Source organism: Lethenteron reissneri, chromosome 28, assembly GCF_015708825.2.
Source record: "Lethenteron reissneri isolate LAM-NWPU_2019-01 chromosome 28, ASM1570882v1, whole genome shotgun sequence".
Lineage (NCBI taxonomy): Eukaryota > Metazoa > Chordata > Hyperoartia > Petromyzontiformes > Petromyzontidae > Lethenteron > Lethenteron reissneri.
In genome coordinates, this window is record NC_083806.1 from 1,812,196 (window position 1) to 1,826,027 (window position 13,832).

General features: G+C 52.1%; 1 protein-coding gene and 1 non-coding gene across 2 annotated transcripts; both read left to right on the forward strand.

Moving 5' to 3' along the window:
* Positions 1-1,884: 1,884 nt before the first annotated feature.
* Positions 1,885-1,967, forward strand: TRNAL-CAG (transfer RNA leucine (anticodon CAG)). The gene has a single exon. It is a non-coding gene; the product is annotated as a tRNA-Leu (tRNA).
* Positions 1,968-2,288: 321 nt separating this feature from the next.
* Positions 2,289-8,588, forward strand: MTFP1 (mitochondrial fission process 1). The gene is made up of 4 exons (XM_061561639.1): positions 2,289-2,479; positions 6,566-6,693; positions 7,211-7,440; positions 8,463-8,588. Exons 1-4 carry the CDS (start codon positions 2,338-2,340, stop codon positions 8,554-8,556), a joined length of 594 nt encoding a protein of 197 aa, XP_061417623.1. The 5' UTR covers positions 2,289-2,337; the 3' UTR covers positions 8,557-8,588.
* Positions 8,589-13,832: the final 5,244 nt, after the last annotated feature.

Sequence of the window (13,832 nt, forward strand, 5' to 3'; positions counted from 1 at the left end):
CCGGGTCCTGAAGTAGATGCCATGACGTCATCGACAGTCAATCACGTGCTCTAATTTAATAATTAATTGATTGCTAGTTGATAGGTTGTGACTGGCAATGTGGCTCTTGATAATATTGAAGGTTTTTTTTCACCGAATTCGGAAAAAAATGTCTCTTCTTGTTATTTTGGTTGCCGACCCCTGGGTTGGTGTATTAATGTGAATGATCACTTTAACGTTGTTATCCGTGTAAATGTCGCGTGATTCCTCTCCAACAACAACACGGGGTGGTGCTCCTGAAGCAGTGACACATGTGGCCACGTTTCATTCACGTGACAACGTTTATGAATTGGCTGTGTCGGGTGAGGAGGGTGTGTACGACACAGATTTTTTTACACGACGACCGAAACCCAAAATAATCATAATATTGGTCGTGAAAGTCTGCGTATAAACGTTAGGGTCATTTGTGGAAAAGAGTGACGAACAGATGCTTACAGTCACGTGATGTTCGTTTGTGGCTGTTTACCTGAAAGCAGATGTCATAGAACTACTTCTTAGAGCCATTTAAGTGACCTCTGATTTGAACAAGAGAGCGAAACAATTTCCCCACACAGAGTGAATGCTCATCACGTAACGGTCAATCCCCTAGGTTTCATCCTCACAGCTGTAATTCATCCGCGATAAACGGCAGAGCCAAATTTAACACTGTACATGAGAACCTGGTTCAATCACAACTCAGTCTGTGTGAGTCCATCGGTCTCTAGGTGAGTCTTTGGAACTCCATGTGAGTCTATAGGTCTCTATGTAAGTCATTGGTGACCGGGCTGAGACAATCAACTCGGTGCTCTGGTTTAATCACAATTATTTGAGTCTATGGGTCTCTGTGTGATTCTTCGTCTCTCTATGTGAGTCTGTATGTCTCTATACGAGTCTTTGGATCTCGATGTGAGTCTATGGGTCTCTATGTGGCTCTATTGGTATTTATATGAATCGTTGATGGCCGGGATTAGACCATAAACTCACTGCCCTTGAGAACCCCGTGGATTAATCGCAAGCGGGTGGGTGGCTGCCTGGAGTCGAACCCAGGTTCTCAGTGGGCTCGGCCCTCTGCCCTCTGAGCCATCTCATCAGCGCGCTCTTCAGCAACAAAAACAAAACAACCCGCACGGCTTCAATGTTCTGAGTGTCATCAGCAGGGTACGGCTACGCAACGTGCCGCGTTGCTTTAACGCTCGAAACGGTTGTGGAGGGTTACAGCGAACGTAGAGAATTTAGCAGGCCTTCACGACGTGCTCCTCCTCCTCCTGGAAGGCACAGCAGTGTCCAGCGCATCGCCTTCGTGAATGAAAAATGAAAGACACAAGCCACGGATATCAGTGCGAGTGTGGCCATGCAACCCAACACAATGGGTCACATTGTAAACCCACAGAGATACGGATAGGCAATCAATGATGAGTGTCTTTGTAATGCGGAGCGCCCGGAGAAAACCCACACGTAACGTTCTGTTCCTCCCCCGTACAGACGGAAACAGATGGATATTAACTTGCTGTACTGCCATCTCCTGGCGAGCCGGGGCATGGCGCTCTTCCTCAACGTCTACGTTGAAGGGAGTTTCACAACCCATCTGTGCGTGACCCACTGCTGGATGAGAGTCTCGCCACGCCACGTGGGATTTCACTTGGCCATACTTCACCGCGCTGGTCAGTGCGGGTTGGTGAAGGCAGGGAGCGTCGGAGTAGAGTACAACGATGAATTGTGTTGTACTGCCCGCGGCCTCCTGCCATTGCATGCGTGCGGTGATCCAACAACCCTCGTGGCAGCTGCTACTGCTGCTGCTGACCTCCAGGGGCCACGTGCGTGTAGCCGCCACCGATGAGTGGGTCTGGAACGCTGTGGCCGCCGTGAGTCAGGATGGCCGAGCGGTCTAAGGCGCTGCGTTCAGGTCGCAGTCTCCCCTGGAGGCGTGGGTTCGAATCCCACTTCTGACAGTACTTTTAATTTTTTTTTATTTCCACTAAAATGTGATAACCGTGCTCACTTCATATTTAAGAACAAAAGTCTAAATTTACAGCGGTCCTCACGGCAATAATTCCAATGTCACTCTTCGTCGAGTACAATAACCGTAGTTTCTTAACTAACTTTATCCTGTAAATCATCTCACAAAGTGGCCCAGCTGGGGGAAGCCCCCTCGGGCGGGAGGTCGCGGGCGGGGGGGGGTGCATTGAAGCGTGATGACGTCAGACGCGCGGGCTCAGCCAATGGGGGAGCCCGAGGGGGGTCGGTGGGAATTCCTTTCCGGGTGCGCGCCGCCACTCCACGTGGTTGTTGTTGGAAGCGGCGGCGGCGGTGGTGAAGGGGATGGCGGCCGATGCAGGAGGAGCGGTAGGGGCTGGAGGGGCGACAGGCGGCCGGCAGGAGCAGACGGGGCCGGCAGGCCAACCGGGAGACGCGGCTCCCAAGCCCAAGGACCTCTACCGAGACACGTGGGTGCGCTTCCTGGGTAGGTGGAGTGGCTTCTACACACACAGTGGCTCCCAACTCCGCGCCTCCGCTGACCTTCATGCGCTCGGAATGCAAAGGGCCGACGGCCCGAAACGTCGTCGCCTGTGTGTGGGCTTTCGCCGTGTCAGGCGCGGCAGGCTCGTTGCCGAGTGTGTTGAGTTCGTGTGTGTCGCGTTGTGCCCTTGGCGTCGCTGCCAACGCCGTGCGGCCAACTCGGTGCGCACTGGCCTTGTGCAGGAGCGCAACTTCAACGCACTCTTCGTCAAGAGTGTGTAAAGCCTTGACACTCTCAAGATATATATGTAAATACTAGGTGACGTTTCTGGCAATGGGCCTTCTTCATTGTGCAGGACATCAATCGAGCCCACCCTCGACTCCGGAGCGCGTCCGTGTGCTTCAACTGTTTGAGGGCCGAGTGTTCGCCGAGGCTGTGCCTTACAGTGCTGGACAGAGAAAGACAAAGACGCGCGTGGTACACAACGAGTTAGGGTTGTACTGTACAGGGTGGTCCAGATGTCTTGTGACCCCCCCCCCCCCCCCCCCATTCGGTGACCCCTAACATTGTTTTCTGCTTCCATATTCATTTCTGCTTTTAAATCAGACCATACTGTACTGTAAGAACCCGATGAGCTGTAAAGCTCTTTTTCACGGATGCCCAACAATTAAACCTTAACTTTAAAACTATTTTCAGTTTTAGAGCATTTATTTTGGAGGGTGGGGGGGGGGGTCACAAGACATCTGGACCACCCTAGTATCGTCCGCTGCTGAGTGGCGACTTGCCCCACGCCCAGCCACTGCGCTCCGCTCGCCATACTTCACTGCGCTCGTCACTGCGCCACGAAGAAGGCTGCGCTGGGGGTCGGGGGGGGGCATCATAGAAGTTACCGTCTTCACGTCTGCCTTTTGACTGTCGCTTGAAGGTAATGGGTCTCCTTGTGACAATGTGCGGAGTTGGTGCGAGCGCGTGGTTCTCGAGCCGTGGGGGGCACCGTGGCAATGTCCCAGGTGCTAAAAACGTGAGGTGCTTTATAAATGTGTGAAGTTATGTCACGTATGAAGCTGCCAATATGAAATAACTACCGCGACTATACTCTCTGGTTCTTTCAGTAAAGTCACGTAGATAGAAACATTTATAAAAGAACACGTCGTGAATTCTTACAGCCACAACTCTACAAACCCCCCCCCCCCGTGCCTACATAAAGCCACAACAGCAAATCATTATTTCTCACCTGATGACGTACGCTTGTGTTGCGACCGAAACGTCGTGTTCTTTTATGATTTTTTTCTACCCACGTGACTTTACCGAAAGAACCGGAGAGTATATGTATTCCTGCAGTCACGAAAGCTTCAAATCAAGAACTGCCGTGACGTTTTAATCTATATGGTAGCCTAGAACGATATAACATCCACCTCATCATTAGACCTCCTTTGCCAGTACCAAAATATAACAATAGGGTTTTTCCCATTTTTTCTGGCAATAAAAAAGGTTTCAGTTTTGTTGCCAAAAAAAGGGGAAAATCCTATTTTTATATAACATCCATTTATAAACTCACTGATCGTGAACAATGTAATTTCCAAAACTAAGCAGAGAGCACCAACACATTCCGTCACGCGTGCAGAACGTCCATTGAATGTTCGTTTTATTCGCTTGCAGTTACCAGCTAGTTAGGATATGCCTCACAGTGCTTGAGGATAATGAACATACTGTAATGAACAATGTACAGAGTTGCTTAGAGCAGTGATTCTCAACCGGGGAGGTGACGGGTACCGTGGGAATGTCCCAGGTGGTAACAACGTGAGCTCATTTTTAAATGTGTGAAATTATGGCACACGTGTGAGTCATCGGTGAATAATCACGTATGAAGCTGCCAATATTAAATAACTACCGTAACATTTAAATCCCTATGGTAACTTACGACGATATAAAAGTATTTTCTAAACTCACTGATCGTAAAAAATCTGGTTTTCAAGAGTAACCAGCGAGCGCCAACAAATTCCGTCACGTGTGCAGAGCGTCCGTTGATTTTTTGTTTTTATTCGCTTGCGGCTACTTGGCTACTTAGCTAGTTTGGATGCCGGTCCTCGAGGGGCTAGGTGAGCGCTGATCGACAGCGCTGGATGGCACCACGCTCGGCGTGCAGTGCCGGCCCCTACAGGATGGGGTGTGGGAGTACCGGCCATGGGAATGGGGTTACTCGAGGCCGTGGCACTCTGGTTGACCCCACAGGGCCCCCAGGTGGGGGCTAGGTGTGGTCACGTGTCAGGGTCGAGATCCTGCTCGAGGATTCTGGAAGGTGGGCGTGGCCAAGGGCGGGGCCAGCCACGCCACAGAGGATATAAGCCGGGTCCCCCAGAGGGACCGGCGCTGCTGTTCATCCTGAAGAAATCTTCCGTCTACGTGGTTCGACCCAGCAGTGGATTGACCCAAGGCTGTGTCGGTGACTGACGCCGACGACCGGATTGTAAACTGCAGTGGAAGCTGCGGTGGCAATGCGTGCCTTCGGTTATCCAGTGTAGACTATCAACGCTTACAATCTGAAGCCTCTTAGGAACACACACGTCTGGCATGACGACCCCCCTGGGTGACAGATGAACACAGCACCGGTGTCAAGACGATACCCACACAGCCGAAGGTATATGAACATATGAAGGGCACTGTCCAGCTGTTGGGATAGTCACACAAGGCAAGCCTACAAAGGCTGTTGGGGCAAGTGCTGCTATCGAGCACCAATGAAGGCCGGAAAACGGCACACAAAGCGGGTGGTTGTGGCTAGCACCGCTCCCGGCCGCCTCTCCAGTGCACACGCCGCACCATGTGCTCATTTAAGGCTGAGTCGACCGACGGAGAAGTCTGGGACGGGTCCAGATGTTTGCCACTGAGGTTGGCAGCGGGTGGGAATCTTAACTCGTGTCGCTGGGTTCGTAGTTCAATGTGGTGCTAACCACTGTGCCACCGCTCTCCCCACACGTGGTCTCGTCCTAGCGCCCGTGACATTGCGAAAGGGCAAGGCTCGGATTGCTCGCGCTGCACGGCGCCTGTTGTGGATTGCGCAAGAGACCAGCTGGATTGCGCAAGAGTCCAGCTGGTTATGGGCAACCTGGGGCCGGCTTCACATGCAACGTGCACTGCAGTGCAAGAGCTCTCGGCCTCGTCTCGACCACCAGCTCAACGAGAATGAGATAATGTGACCATCCTGAATGGGCAGTCGTGAAACAAAGACACAACTGTAGACTGGTTTTGTTCTCATTAGGAGTAATCTGTATTGATAGGGGGCTATGCTGATGAGTCCTAAAGAGGATGAAGCCGGTCTAGAGTTATGTCTTTGTATCGCTGCTGACTGTTGGGACGGCCACACTTATCTCGTCTCTTAGAGCTGGTGGCCCAAACGACAGCATTGACACACACGCTCAGTTCTCTGGAACTGGTGGTCTGGACAAGGCTTGTGTTTGTGTGCAATGCTGGACACCTGTGTTCGTTTCTGAATGAGATGGGGTTTCCCGTCATTTACCCATGGAGACTCACACTTGGAATTACCCAGAATGCACCAGAGTTCGCCAGGCCTCGCAATCTAAGCGGTGCCGAGATGTTAACTACCTCGCCTCGTATGTAGAATATCGTGGGTTCGATTTCGACCCTGATGCCTGCTGTATATTTGGAGTTTGTGTGTCTCTCTCTTCCTGTGGTCACGTGGATTTTTCTGCGAGTCCTCCGGTTCTTCCACCCCACATTTAGAATCAACATCCCACGTTTAGAATAATTTGGTGCTGTAAATTTCCACACGATGATAGGCCACTTGGTTGCGCTACCAGGCCGCTTCTGAAACAGAGCTACATAGCTCAGTGGGTCTTACCTGGTAAAAATAAAAAGTTTAGTTTATTGTCCGGACGATACGGCCAGAGTCGTCCTGGTGCGATCATGGGTTAACGTCGAGGGTCTCTTGCAGTTGGCATGGGACCTGGTGCAATGGGGGGGGGCCCCACAGACCCGCGGGCTCCGTGTGCGGTTGGTTGCACCACCTGCGCGCTCCTCGCCGGCTACGCCACTGGCGCTCTGCTCTCTCTCCTCCCGTTCCCTCGTGCGCAGGGTACGCCAATGAGGTGGGCGAGTCGTTCCGCGCGCTGGTGCCCGTGTCCCTGGTGTGGGCCACGTACGGCGTCTCCATGGCCTACGTGACGGCCGACGCCATCGACAAGGGGAAGAAGGCGGCCCAGGTGGGTGATGACGGTGGTGTTGGCGGTGGTGGCGGCGGCGACGCAATGGGTTTGGTTCTGTGACTCGGGTGGAGTGTTTGCCCGCCGCTCACCACCACGTGCAGCCGCACATGTAAACTAAAACTAAGCTAAACTGTTTTACCAGATGAGGCCCACTGAGCTACATAGCTTTTTCTCAGAAGTGACCTGGCCACAAATGACAGCTCAATTAAGTGGTTTATCACGTGGACATTTATAGCAGCCAAATACTCTAAACTCGTGATGTGGATTCTGAATGTGGAGGGAAAAACCAGAGGACCCAGAGAAAAATCCACGTGACGACGGGGAGAGAACATGCAAACTCCAAATATACAGCAGGCGTCAGGGTCGGGATCATACCCACGACCTCCTGTGTACAAGGAAAGGTAGCTAACATCTCGCACCGTGGCCGCCATGGTCACCCAGCACCCGCGCCGATCACCGTGTCGATCGCTGCGTCGCATCCGCCGCTGCAAAGCGTTGCCGCGCTGTATTGCAGAGGCACCCGGAGGGTGGCAGGAAGGGCCCCGTGACGGTGGCCGTGGTGGACACCTTTGTGTGGCAGGCGCTTGCCTCGGTGGCCGTCCCCGGCTTCACCATCAACCGGCTGTGCGCGGCGTCGCTCGCGGTGCTCAGCCGCACCACACGCTGGCCCGCGCCCACACGCAAGTGGGTCACCACGGCCATCGGCCTCTCCGCCATCCCCTTCATCATCACGCCCATCGACAGGTTGGTGGGTCGGTCAGTAACGGATAACTGGGTTGGTTAGTTGAGTGGTCGGTCAGTGGGTTGGTCACTTGTCCGGTTAGTGGGGGGGTTTGTTGGTTGGGTAGTCGGTCAATTGATCGGTCGGTCGGTCGGAGAGTTGTTTGGTCAGTGGGTTGGTTAATCAGTCGGTTGTTCGGTGGGCAAGATGATAGTCCGGTTGTTTGGTCAGTGAGAGTCAGTCGCTTGGTCAGTTGGCTGAGCTCTTGGTCCATCGGTCGCTCCATCTCTATGAACTTTATTTACAACTGGGCGAGTGCCCATGATTGCAACACAAGTAAGTATATATGGATGTAGAAATTCTTATGCACTGTACATAGCCAACCGTGCTAATCGGCGGTGCGGGGGAAGGAAAGCAAACTTAACACAAAAAGCCTTTACAAAGAAATTTGTTTTCTATTTAGATTTAAACGTGTTCGGTTTAATGACGATTGCTCAGTAAATGCCGTGACCGAGCGAGAGACATGGTGCATAGGAGAGCCCCTTAACCCAACTTAATCTGCCACGGGCACGATTGCAATTATATTTGGTTGTAAAATGACAAAATAACCCGAAACATTGCGTGTGCTTTATTAATAATTATTGACAGCCTCTTTCCAATGGAGCGGGGGTCGTTTCAAATCGGCCGTAGACCGTTCGGAACGGCACAGATCTTGCTGAGAGAGAGAGAGCGCGAGAGGGTTCCACGCGCGATGCGGAGCGGAACAAACGGTGGAGCGTGCGGTCAACCGCCTGTCGCGACCACTGAACGGGGTCACCGGAGCGATCCGCCGGCTTCTCAGCCAGCGCCGTCGGACGGCTCAACAACCCGAACGCCGATTTATAGAATTTTTTTTATTGCTGCTCTTCCAAAAATCGGATGCTTTGTCCCTTGTGACACGCGCAGGGGTAGCGGACTGTCGAATCGACGGGGAGGTCATTATCCAGCAGCGCGTGGAACACGGCTGCCACTCTCTAAGGCGCCGGACGTTTTTGTTCCGTTGCAGGTCCGTGGACTACGTTCTGGACTCTACCGTCCGGAAGCTGTATGGCGGAGGGGAGCACGGGGGAGAGGAGAAGTCGCAGCACAAGGACGACTAAGGGACAGCCTGGTGTGCAGTGCGGGGGTGGGGTAAGGGGCGGGGGTGGTGTGCGGGGGTGGGGTGAGGGGTGGGGGTGAGGGGCGGGGGTGGGGGGGGGAGCTTGTGATCGCAGGACAGAAATTCTCAAGCAGTTCACAATTTGTACCAAGGTGGAAACTACTAATTTCCCTTTAAGAAAAAAATATTCCTCCCAAAAGTGAAAATTGGCAGTGATTGCAGAAATGTGGTGATTGTCGCCTTTCTGCCAGCGCGTGGTTCGTGTCGCGTTACACTGGGGTCAAAGCCTCCTCATTGGTGCCAAGGCCTTCGTTTGTGAATGTCAGATGCGTGGCCGTGTTCTCAGTCACGGCTTGGCTCAGCCTCTCAACGCCACCCAGCTCAGGCTCCAGCCGCTCGGTCGTGCATCCAACGTCGCACGAGGAAGCGGCTCAGCCGTGGCTCATGGCTCAGGGCTCCGGCTCAGCCGTGGCTCGGGGCTACGGCTCGGCTGACACCATGGCTCAAAGGCGGCTCAAGTCGAGTGCGGCGGCAGCTTTGAGCCGGGGTGGTGACTAAGGACACGGGTTCGCATATCAAGAGTTGCCTTTTGTTACTCACGATGGCAAATAATGTTACAAGCACTTAAGATGTAACTCTAAGCAATTTAAACACTAATATTAACAAGAAGGCAATTTTTTGTATAGATTCGTGGAGCTTTTTCTGTGAAGACGACAGCTGGTTAGACTTGTGGGTTTACACGGGGTGCTCGGAGTAGCCACGTGACTAGCACCGCGTCGTGTGAGCACAGCTACGATCGAGCGGCTCTGATGCCAGGACCACCACAGCCCAAGAACCGTCGAGCAGTGGCTGCAGTTACTGCACGTCGTAGGGTTGGAAATCTCTGCAAACTGACAGCAATAGTGAACGTTGACAACTGATACACGACTACAACTGCACTGTGGGATGAGCAGCAACTAAAGGCACAATCCACATTTACGCGGCAGTCCTCGCCACGGTGGCGAGGAGATGTTATCTCCCTCGCCTGGCGAGCATGAGGTCGTGGATTCAATCCCGGACTCTGGCGATGCCTGCTGTTGTATGTGTTTTCTCTCTTTCCCCGTGGTGGTCGTAACATGGATCGTTCTCCAGTTTCCTCTGGTTTTGCCCTCCACATTCAGAATCATCGTGTGTCTAGATTATTTGGCTGCAACTATAAATTCCCGCGTGCGATGATGATATCATCCACTGCGACGATGAGAGCAATCCTCGCATTGTGGCCAGGTCGCCTCTCAACAAGAGCTACTTAAATTTCGATTTAAAGCTTCCGTGACTGCAGGAATTCATATTCTTGGTTCTTTCGGTAAAGTCACGTAGAAGGGAAAAAAAATACAATAATAAAAAGAAAACAATAAAATTCTCACGACGTTTCGATTGCAACACAAGCAATCATCATCAGGTGTGAAAACTACGGCAAGAAAATTTGAAAAAAGTGGAGAGAATTTTATGTTTTTTTTATTGTCTTTCCCTTCTACGTGACTTTACCGAAAGAACCAGGAATAAGAGCCACATGGCTCGGTGGGCTTTACCTGCTGAATGTCAATAGAATAGTTCAGGGTTTGCCAGCTTTTGTGATCGGCTGTCAAAACGTCCACAGGTGGAACCTCGACGGTCGAAGTGGGGAGCTCTTTTCACAGTCCTCATAATGTGTTTGGATATCAACACCGGTCAAGGTTTTTCCATTCCAGCTGACAATAAGAATTGGAAGTCTTATTTCCTGAGTAAAGCCCATTGAGCTGAGGAGCTCTTTTTTCGAGGGCGACCCTGAGCCAGTGGTGGCAATTCCACATTACCATGGCTGGGGGGAAAGTCTATCCATAGGAATAGCAGTAGTAACTCCTCCATAATCCTGTACTTATTTTATCGACCCACGAAGAATGATTGGCTGAGTCAGCTCGCTAACTATGATTTTAACTCCCAACATTCCGATTGCTGCGAGCCACATGGTCAGAAAATCCAGCACTCTTTTGCCGTGCAACATTGCATTATGGAACAAACATGGAATAAAAAACCACGCATATGCAAGGATTCTAGGTCCCGGGGCAAATTCAGATCCCGATTGGCGATGTTGTGCATGTTGTACTGCAGAGTGCCAGTACATGCACAATGTGATTTATAAACAGCAATTATTGCAGTTAAGTCCATAGGATTAATCCTCCCATCATGCATTATTGCGGTTAAGTCCATAGGATTAATCCTCCCATCATGCTTTGCATGACGAGGGGTGGTGGCCACTCACGTGGCTGCCTGTGATCCGGCACTGGAGGTGGCCGCGCGAGGGTTGGTGGATCACCACGCAGATGCTGTGTGACATCCGCTTCCCGTGGGCTCGCCAAGGAGAAGGCGGTACAGAAAAAAATGCGGACTCCCATCTGCACGCAATCGGTTTTGCTCTGGGTGCTTCCACGTATAAACGCTCATTCTTAGGCACGGAACATCTAAATATATAGAGGACCACAGAGCTTGCGAAATCATTGGCAGTGCCGGCTCAACATCTGGCCACTACTTTCCCCCCTTGTCCGTGGTTTCTACTCGCGCCTCCGAGTCGTCCTCTCTCTCTCTCCGAGAGCGAGCGATTGCTGTGGGGTGCTGCCACTTTACAAGTTGACGTGATCACGATTAACACGATGTGTCCCCGTACTGTGCATGTGTAATACACACACGCATCGTCTTAGACCACCAAACTGGTCATTTGTGGCCATACAGTTTGTTCTATGATGTGGTAGTTGCGTTCTTGAAGAACACCGCGTTGTGGAAAAATCACGTTATAACGAATAATGTATAAAACAAGGTGAAGCACAGTCCGCAATAACACGTGAGATGCGTGTGTGATGCTACGCCGAGGCATCTGTCACAACCGCTTATTCCTACTCACGCGACGTAGATCTGTTAACTCAATCGCGTTATATCCAGTTCGCATCGGCATTATAAAAGTGTTCCCTAATACATTCATCGCGTTATATACAATCGGCATCATGAAAACTGCACGCGTTACAGCAGAGCCGACTGTTGTGTCACACGGCGGACGTGGACTGTACCCGCTTCCCTCCTGTCCGATGCGGTTTGTCATCGTTGGCACAGAGCAGTGGCCATCGGACCGGTTCAACACACTACATCGCCTTTCAACCACAGCCCCACGTATTGGGGCCGTGACCCCTATCTTTGAGCGGCCACTGACAGAAGGCGGCTTCGACTTGGTCCATATCAGGGGTCGGCAACCACTATAACAAGAAGGGCCATTTTTTTTCTCCGAATTTGGTCAAAAACTCTTATTTCGAGAGGCGCAATCCACGTGGTGTATATGACACGGAGGTCCTTAATCGATAACTGTCACGAGGCAGTTCCTTCAAGAGCCGCACGCGGCTCCGGAGCCGCAGCTTGCCGACCCTTGGTCTATAGTAATCCGTGTGCAGCCCGTTGTCCATCCACTGCTGGATGAACGACTGCCCACGCCGCGTCGCCCGTGGTGGAGGTGTGGCCGTACTTCACTCCATAGGCTTCGCTGGGCCTGCTCTGCTACTGGGGCATGCTCTCCGTGCAGTGCCCTCTCTACGCCTCTCTCTCTCCGCCCCACTCGCTCTGTCCGCTCCTCGCTCTGTCCATCATCGCGTTTCTCATCTGACAGCTTCCGCCCCGTCCAGTGTTTGATGACCGTGTTTGTGACACAAAAAGCAAAGGCCCCCCATGTAGCCTGGACATACTATTGGGGCAGGTGCTGTTAGCGAGTAGCGCCTATGAAAGCTGGCACGGCACAGTGCTGATGTTTAATGCACACGGCACCAGATCTCATTCAAGGGTCTCTGTGTTCGTATTGCAGCGCGCTAACCACTGCGCCACCAGCTCCCCACACACGCGCGTGTTTTATGCAAAGTTCATGCAAGCTCTTGCTGCCGCTGTATGGTTTTACTGCTGCCATCCGCAAGATTGCGCAATATTTTTACTCGTGAGTGACAATGCTGTGGGTGTGTGCTTTTTAAAAATATATATAAAGTTTATACACTATGCTAAAGTCAGTTATGCTGTTGAGGATGCTGCCACTGTGGTGGTGTAACGTTGAGCAGCGTCACTGGACTCGCAATCCACAGGTCGCCGGCTCGACTCCACCTCCCGGTGCAGCAGTTGAGAGACTCCGCTGCCCACGCAGCAGCAGCGGCAGGATCCATGGGGGGGTCACCACAGCAGGGCGCGTGTGGTGGGGTAACGTGTGGGTGCTTCCGCCTCTTCCAAGATAGCTGACCAGCATGGAAGAGTAGGCCAAATACCCCCCCCCCCCAGAGGTGACTCTAGACTCGAGAGAGCTTCCACTAGGTGAGGCACTTCACACAAGCAGTGATGCGAGCGAGCAATTGCACGGCTGCGCCTTTGCCTGTTTTACCTAGCAACGTTTTGATGTTATTCACCGTGCTGGTTTTACACTTATATTTTTGGGACTTTTGTGCCGTGCTATTTTACCTTAAACTGTATTCGTAGTTTATATTCGTAGTTTATATTCGTAGTTTACATCTGTTGGGACATTGTAATTGGTGCAAAAGGAGATGGTGGGAGTGTGATTGTGGTTGGTGTGTTTACACAAAGCGTAAATAACAAGCGGATCTAAAGTTGGTGTATAGATTGAGCAGTGGTGCAGACCACCAAAGACACAGACTGTTGGGGCAAGTGCTGTGATCGACCACCTATGAAGGCCGGCACGGCACACGAGGCTTGTGCAGTCGGTACCACGCCCGGCCCCCCTTTGCCTCCCGAGTTGCGGTGTCTACACAGCGCACCAGGTACTCCTTTGACAAAGTCGACCTAGGGGAGGCCTAGGACCGGGCTCGGATATCCGTCGCTGATGCTGGTGGTGAGCCGGAATCGGGTCGCCGAGTTCCTATCGCAGTGCCCTAACCGCTGTGCCACCGCTCCCCGCACACGCGCCTGTTGGCAACACGTGTGCACGCGTGTGTTTCATGCAGTGCACGCGTGTTTGTTCATGCAGTTCACGCGTGTGTTTCATGCAGTGCACGCGTGTGTTCCATGCAGGGCACGCGTGTGTTCCATGCAGTGCACGCTATTGCTGGTGTTGTACTGCTGCCATGCGCAAGATCGCACGGGTGTTTTTTAATTCGCGAGGGACAATCCTGTGCGAGTGTGCTTTTCAAAATATAAAGTTTATACACTATATATTCTAGAGTAAGTTATGCTGATGAGAATTATGGCACTGCTGGTGTGACGTTTAGAAGCGTCACTGGACTCGCAATC

Excerpts from the sequence above, each read along its gene's own strand:
- MTFP1 (XM_061561639.1), top strand. The coding sequence starts at position 2,338 with ATGGCGGCCGATGCAGGAGGAGCGGTAGGGGCTGGAGGGGCGACAGGC. Across the intron at positions 2,480-6,565 it reads CACGTGGGTGCGCTTCCTGG|GGTACGCCAATGAGGTGGGC; the intron begins GTAGGTGGAGTG and ends CCTCGTGCGCAG. Across the intron at positions 6,694-7,210 it reads AGGGGAAGAAGGCGGCCCAG|AGGCACCCGGAGGGTGGCAG; the intron begins GTGGGTGATGAC and ends GCTGTATTGCAG.